This window comes from Nycticebus coucang, chromosome 20 (assembly GCF_027406575.1).
Source record: "Nycticebus coucang isolate mNycCou1 chromosome 20, mNycCou1.pri, whole genome shotgun sequence".
In the NCBI taxonomy this organism is placed as follows: domain Eukaryota; kingdom Metazoa; phylum Chordata; class Mammalia; order Primates; family Lorisidae; genus Nycticebus; species Nycticebus coucang.
In genome coordinates this window covers 24,834,244-24,841,880 of record NC_069799.1, presented here as the reverse complement: position 1 = coordinate 24,841,880, position 7,637 = coordinate 24,834,244, and the positions used below count along the sequence as shown (strand labels likewise).

At 39.9% G+C, this 7,637-nt stretch overlaps 1 protein-coding gene across 1 annotated transcript; it reads right to left on the bottom strand.

Annotated features, from left to right (window-relative positions):
- Positions 1-4,555: 4,555 nt before the first annotated feature.
- Positions 4,556-7,217, bottom strand: LOC128573105 (nucleolar and coiled-body phosphoprotein 1-like). Its single transcript, XM_053573303.1, has one exon. It carries the CDS (start codon positions 7,196-7,198, stop codon positions 5,087-5,089), a length of 2,112 nt encoding a protein of 703 aa, XP_053429278.1. The 5' UTR covers positions 7,199-7,217; the 3' UTR covers positions 4,556-5,086.
- Between the last annotated feature and the right edge of the window lie 420 nt (positions 7,218-7,637).

Below are 7,637 nucleotides of genomic sequence, written 5' to 3'. Positions count from 1 at the left end.
CACAGATTTTTTTTTAACAAATCAACCACATCTTGCTGCAGAAAGTAGGAGTTACCTCACCCTCTTGATACTACAAAACCTCTTCTCACAGTCCCTAATAATTCACTCTGCTCCCAAGTGTTACCCCAGTGTGGTTCTATATAGTGTCCAGTGTCTTTCTCCATAGCAGGAGATGCTATATAATTAATAACCTACTGCTAATGTTATCTGTTTGATGCCACATGTCATTTGTCCTTAACCCTAGAAATCAATTCCTTCCTCCTCAAGGTGGTAAATAGAAGGTAAATAAGAAAGCACCACCTAAGTATTGTGGGGCAGGAGCATAAGGGAGAGCTCTATCCACGGTTTCCTTTGATGCAAAGACCATGGCGATGCAGTGATGGATTAAACCTATCTTGAAGGATGAGAATGGAAGTCACAATCCTGTTCGATGTTTCTCTAGAAACATTGGGAGAAGCCAGGCCTCAATATATCAGGTTGGGGATGAAAGACAGAGTTTATCCTATATTTTATGCAGCCCTAAACAGTGAAAAAGATCAAGTCTTATTCACGTGTGGTCTTTGCCAGAATGTGAACACATATGGGTAGATTATTGCTGTCTGCATAGGCCATTCTTAGCTCCTTTGGCTAGAGAGAGAGCAGTTTATGATATATATATATATACACACACACATATCTATAGATATATGTCTATTGTTTTTGTCTTTTTTAAATCTGTTTCATTTCTCAGATTGCAGCGTTCTTCATAACTAGATCAGAATATAGAGATAATTAAACAAAAAGAAAAATAAAACAAAAAATATCCAGGGAAGTGGTTCTGAGAACAGGGCTATTTTTCTAAGCAAATCAACCTTCTTTACCATAACCTTCAGAGTCTTTTGACTGATGGTTTATATATTTTTATAAGCCTCATGCTACAAGTTTTGAGAATAGAGCTGAGTTTGCTTACTCCACTTTGTATAGAACCAAAGCTTTTGGGGTCTGAAGGAAGTTTTGAGGATTTGAACTCTATTCTTTCTTAGTGGAGCTGCAATTTCACCTCTATAGTTCATGCAGTGCTGGGATTCCATCTGTTCTTGTACCTTCTAAACTGCTACAGAGCCCTGGCCCCTTGGATATCTCCACACATGTGCAACATGTAGGGTAACTATACTTACCCTGTACTGAAAGGGAGAATGTGTGTAGAATTTGGAGCTCACCTCCTATGTATTTCTCTTATATTAGCTATCTCTACATTTCAGTCTCTCAGGAAACCCTGAAATGAATGCTTTTCTGTAAACCAAAACTCTGGGCTTTCTGGCACCATATAGATTGAAAGGAAAAGGGGGATGTAGAAAACTTGAATTACATGATTGAAAGTTGATTGAAATATGGTCATAATGTATTAGAAAATCTACACAGACAAAATCATTGTGGGTGAGACTTAGAGAAAGATTGATGTATAGAGGATCAAAAGAGCCATACAATTATATTTCTTCTAGGGCACTTGCTTGTGATATAATGACGTGAACCAACCTGCTTGACATTTGGACTTGGAAGGAAGCAGAATACCAGACAATGGGCCCATGCAAGATGGGCAGAGTGGGAACTCTGATTTAAGCATAGGTCAGGATCATCAATGACCAAGACTTATAAATAAATCATGGAGGTGGGGGGAGGATGTGTGGAGGGAGGGTAATTGGTGGGACTACAGCTATGATGCATCTTACAAGGGTACATGTGAAATTTACTAAATGTAGAATATAAATGTCTTAACACAATAACTCAGAAAAAACCGTGAAGGTTATGTTAATCATGTTTGATGAAAATATTTCAAATTGTATATAAAACCAGCTCATTGTACCCCATGATTGCATTAATGTACACAGCTATGATTCAATAAAAAAAAAGGGGGGGGGGAATAAATCATGGGCACAGAACCTAGAAAGAGGCCAGTGGGGATCATTTGTTTCAGCAGACACATTGAAATGTCTGATGCGGTGATTTCCTTGTTTAGAAGGTTGGATCTCTTAGAGACTTTTCTTAATAAGGACTGAAAACCCATGAACCACACAGGACAAGTTGACAAAGAAAAATTAACTCACATAGGAACATGTTTAGAACCCAGCTGTTTCTACTCTGTTGTTTTCCAGGAAGTAGGAAAGTTCAGTTTTCCCACTGGTGATTCTCCTTTCTAATCATCCCAAAGTCAAGGTTGTTTGGCTTCTAATAGTGACATGACACTTATGAGCCTGGAGGCAAATGAGTTGATGTCATTCCTACCTTATAACTACATTTTAAGAGCCTCCTCTAAAATGCATGGACTCGCTTTAAAGACTCAGCTACGTAGGGTCTCGTTTCCCATGTACATTAACAGAGCGAGCACAAAACTGAGGTGTGTGGTGAAATAAGAAAGGATTCTCTAAATAAAGTGTTAAGAGAATTCTCTTTTCATAATATTACTTACATGTCAGTGAATTATAACTAAATACAGTAGTTCTTCAGAATCTCAAGAGGCAAAAATGTACAGATTTTTTAAAGGACTTTTAAAATTCTGTAATGTTGAATTTGTTATATTGTGTTTGATTTTTCCTATTTTATTATTTTTTCTTAAAACTTTGCGGGTAATTAGACTAAATTTTATCCATTAAAATACCAGATTTTTGATTTAATTGAAAATTACTTACATGTGTTTCTTGATTATTTTAAGTTTGGAGGCATTGTAGTATATTCATAGTATTTTAGGACTTATTAAAATTATAAAATCACAAAACATGACATATTTTTGATATTTTAAATTACATGTATATACTTTTTTTTTTTGAGACAGAGTCTCACTATGTATCCCTGGTAGAGTGCGTGGCATCACAGCTCACAGTAACCTCAAATTCTTGGGCTTAAGCAATTCTCTTGCCTCCAGCCTCCTAAGTACCAGGGAGTAAAGGTGCCTGCCACAACCTTCAGCTATTTTTTTTTGTTGTTGTTGTTGTCATTTTTGTTTAGCAGGCTTGGGCTGGGCTCGAACCCACCAGCCCTGGTGTATATGGCCGGCACCCTAAACACTGAGCTACAGGTGCCGAGCAAAATTACTTATATTTTTGAAGATGACTGTGAGAATAATTTTGTTCTGGCTTGGCACCTGTAGCTCAGAGGCTAGGGCACCAGCAACATACATTGGAGATGGTGGGTTCGAATTCAGCCTGGGCCTGCCAAACTACAATGACATCTACAACCAAAAAATAGCCATTCATTGTGGCAACCACCTGTAGTCCCAGCTACTTGGGAGGCTGAGGCAAGAGAATCACTTAAGCCCAAGGGTTTGAGGTTGCTTGGGATGCCAGGGCACTCCACCCAGGGTGACAGCTTGAGACTCTGTTTCAAAAAGAAAGAAAGAAAGAAAGAAAGAAAGAAGGAAGGAAGGAAGGAAGGAAGGAAGGAAGGAAGGAAGGAAGGAAGGAAGGAAGGAAGGAAGGAAGGAAGGAAAGAAAGAAAGAAAGAAAGAAAGAAAGAAAGAAAGAAAGAAAGAAAGAAAGAAAGAAAGAAAGAAAGAAAGAAAGAAAGAAAGAAAAGAATGAAAAGTAAAAGAAATAAGTAACTCGCGGCGCCTGTGGCTCAGCGGGTAGGGCGCCGGCCCCATATGCCGAGGGTGGCGGGTTCAAACCCAGCCCTGGCCAAACTGCAACAAGAAATAAGTAACTTGTAGCAATTTTTTTCTATTATGCCATCATACTTGCTATTAGACAATTCGTTTTCTGGCTATAATAAAACTATCTGAAACTATCCCTTTATGCCATCATCCAATCTCTGTAGAGTTAATGTGTACCATACAATAGAGATGGTTTTAATTTTCAATATGATTTTATGTATCTCCAAAAATAAATTCACCTTTATTATTTTATTTTCTAAATAAATAACTTATAGGAAGTTTTATGTGTATTCGTTTGACTGACATAGTTTAGAGATGAGAGAATAATGATTTGACACATTTGAAAGATAGAATAACCCATTATTAAAACAAGAACCCTCTGATTTTTTTCCATGATGTTTTCTCTGAAAGTTTCAGATTGTTGTTTACCACATTAAAACATATATTCACAAATGTGGCAAGTAAATTTTTACTTTATTATTAATATTTTTGAAATTCACAAGAACATGTATGAATTCATGTGAATAATGTCCTCTAGCATTTATTTATTTTTTTTGAAATGGAAGATAAAGAGAATGGAGTGAGAATAATTGCAGAACAGGAAGGAAATATATGATAAGTATTAATCATTTATGACTTATCAAATTCTTAAGAAACTTAAATAGTAGAACACCTCTATTTCTATTTGTTGTTCACCTATGAACAAGAGAACATAGGGTTCTTGTAAAGATAAAAATCTAAATTTTGTGTATTTTGAGGGAATTTTGTGTGAAAAGAGGAAACTCAACTGATCCTATTGAGAATACATGGAGAAAAACAGGCACATTCCTCCAAATTTCAATTTCCAAATTGGAGATACTCAGATATATTGATGTTTTCCACAGTTGATATTATGCTCATCTTTCATTTCCTATGATTTTTTTTTTAACATATACACAAACATCATCATTCTTTAATGGCCTCCAACACGGTTTTAAGGGAAGGAGAGATGAAATGTGGACATGTACACTCTCAAAGGCAGAATTCTCCTCCAATTATAAACTCATATGTATCGACCCTTTACTATGTCTTGGTTAATAGCTGAGATTTTTTTATCTATGGGAATCCACCTTTAAAAATCATAACAAAAATCAATAGGAAATGATTTAATATAAAACATACAAATTTCCCAGTATGAGTACTTCCACAGAACAGGAAGAAAGGGACAACTAAAATAATTTTTGTTAAAAAATAACATTCCCCTTACCTTGTCCTTGCCATTCAACACTCAAAAACAAATCTGTACAAAACTAGGAACACAGAAAAGGACCAGAGATGGTATTATATTATAAAGTCTTAGGACCTACCCTAAACTTCTGTCTTTACCAACATCCTCCCCTAACAGAACTGAGGGTTCCAGGTCCATTTATGAGAATGAGTGGTCTCCAGTCATCACCCCTGCATCACAAACGATGGTCCAGGTCATTCACTGTCAAACTTAACAGAATTGACCTGGACAGAGATGGAGCCTCCCCGGTAGCTGCCTCGCTTCTTCTTGGTTTTCTCATGCCGGAAGGATTTGCCTTTGGTGAACTTCAGAACCTGATTGGCTCGTTCCCCCCAGTCTCCAGCTGCACCTCGCTTGGCATCGAATGAGTTGTCTGCTACCCGAGAATCCACCTCAATTTCCTCCTCCTTGACCCTTCGGAATGGGGATGATGCCCTTTTTTCTCCTTTCTTCCTCTTTGGAAATGTGTTGGGGGTATGGAGCTTTATCTTCTTGGCTTGAGGAGTCTCTGCCTCCTTAGCAGCTTCATTCTGCTTTTGCTTCTTGCCTGAACCTGGCTTGGAAACTGCCACTGGTGTCCTTTTCTTTTCTTCTACCTCTTCCTCACCATCCTTGGCTGCTTTTCCATTTTGGGAAGTCAGTGCAGCAGTACCATTGGCCTTGAGGGCTTGTGGTCTTGGAGTACCCTTACCCTTGGGCTTTTCTTCCTCCTCCTCCTCACTAGAATCATCAGATGAAGAACTGGTGCTGCTCTCAGCCTTTACTTTCTTTGTGGAGGCTGGCTCAGAAGGAGCTACACCTGCTGCTGCCTTCTGTGGCTTAACTGGGGATTTAGATGTCTTCTCTTCCACTTCCTCCTCACTACTGGAGCTGTTTGAATCAGAGCTGCTGTCCTTTCCACCCTGAGGAGCCTGCTTGGCAGGCAGAGATGGAGCTGCTTTGGCAGTTGCCTTGGACTTTGGGGTGGCCATAGTCTTCTCTGCCTTTTCCTCCTCACTAGAACTGCTCTCTTCCTCGCTGGAGCTGCTATCTGCTTTTCTTATAAAAGGCTTCTGGCCACTGCCTGTAGACTGTTTGGGAGCTGTAGCTGCCTTAGCTGTAGGTGTCTTGGTAGTGGTGGCTAGCTTATTACTTGAGGAACTCTTCTTGCTGCTCACTGGCTTGGAAGGAGTTTCGTCCTCAGAGCTGTCAGAGTCTGAACTGTCTGAAAAACTTTCTGCTGCCTTCTTTGCTGGAGCTGGTTTGGTGGCTGCTTTAGAGATGACTGCCTTAGTTGGTGGTTTCTTTTCTTCCTCAGAACTGGAATCAGACTCATCACTGCTGTCTTCACTGCTTTCCACAGGCTGTTTCTTTTCTATAGCTTTCTTGGATGCCTGGGTTCCCAAGGACTTCTTCAGTGAGGGAGTGGAAGGTGGGGGGACTGAACTGTAGGGACCTGGTTTTTTCTTCATGGGTTTTTTCTGATCCTCTTCCTCTTCACTGGAGGAGTCTTCACTGCTGGAACTCTTCTGGGTAGACCTGACAGCTGTTTTCACTGGAGCTTTGGCACTGACTTTTTTTTTAGGTACAGTCTGTATCTTCTTGTGAACGGCTGGTGTCTTCTCTTCCTCTGAGTCATCACTGCTACTGCTACTGCTACTGCCAGCTGCTTTACCGTTGGTTACTTTAGGTGCTGTTCGAACTGACGTTCCTGGTTTGATAGGGGCTTTAGCCTGAGCTTTAGCTACAATAGGTGTTGTCTTTGGCTTCTGGTTCTTTGGTGCCTCATCATCTGAGCTTGAATCAGAATCAGAATCTGAGCTCTCGGCCTTCTTAGGAGGAGCTTTGGCTGCCTTGGCTTGGGGTTTAACTCCCTTCTGAACAGGTTTTTTCTTTTTGTCTTTCTCTTCCTCCTCATCACTGGATTCTTCACTACTGCTGCTCTCTGATGCTTTAGTCACAGCCTTTGCAGGATGCTGAGGCAAAGTGCCCCGCTTGACAGGTACAGCAGCCTTCTTAGCTGGAGGCCCTTGAGGTTGTTCCTCCTCACTGCTGTCCTCACTGCTGTCACTGGATGAGGTCGTCTTCTTAGCCTTCTTAGTCACTGGTCCATTTGCTTGTAACTTCCTCTTTGGTGCCTTGGCAGACCTGTTGAGCCAGAAGCTATAGATGTCCAAGAGGGAAGAGGCATTGGCATCTTGCTGTGTAGCTCCTGTCGCTTTGGCGAACTTATTGGCTACTCCTGAGAGTGGGTTATCGCCCAGAAAGCAGAGCACAAGGGGATACAAGTCGCTAGGAACCAGGCGGCGAAAGCCGGCGTCCGCCATCCTCCAGGCAATACGCGTCACTACTCCATTTCCTATGATTAACATACTGACAAAGGTTAAAAAAAGGTGTTCTATATAATTTTTGGTATTCTCTTGGGTGTTTTAAACAGGATTTTTAGTTGTGTTTAAAATTTGTATCATGGGAATGCTACTAAATTCTCCCATGTTTTCTGTCTCTGAAATCTGCAGTGTCACTTGTTTTTCTTCTGCTTTTCCTGTGGGACAGCTAAGTATTACTTGTCATAAAATTATCAACATCTTTGTCAGCCAGCACTGTACATGCAGTTTCAACAACACTAAGTCCAATTGCCCAAAGTTAGTAGAAGCATATTAGTTATTCAGTGATAAGTGACCATTATGTTAATTTTTTGGCACATTAACGTTTTATGATTTTTTAACCAAAACAAATTTTGTTAGAAAAGGTGTTTTATTTTTCTCT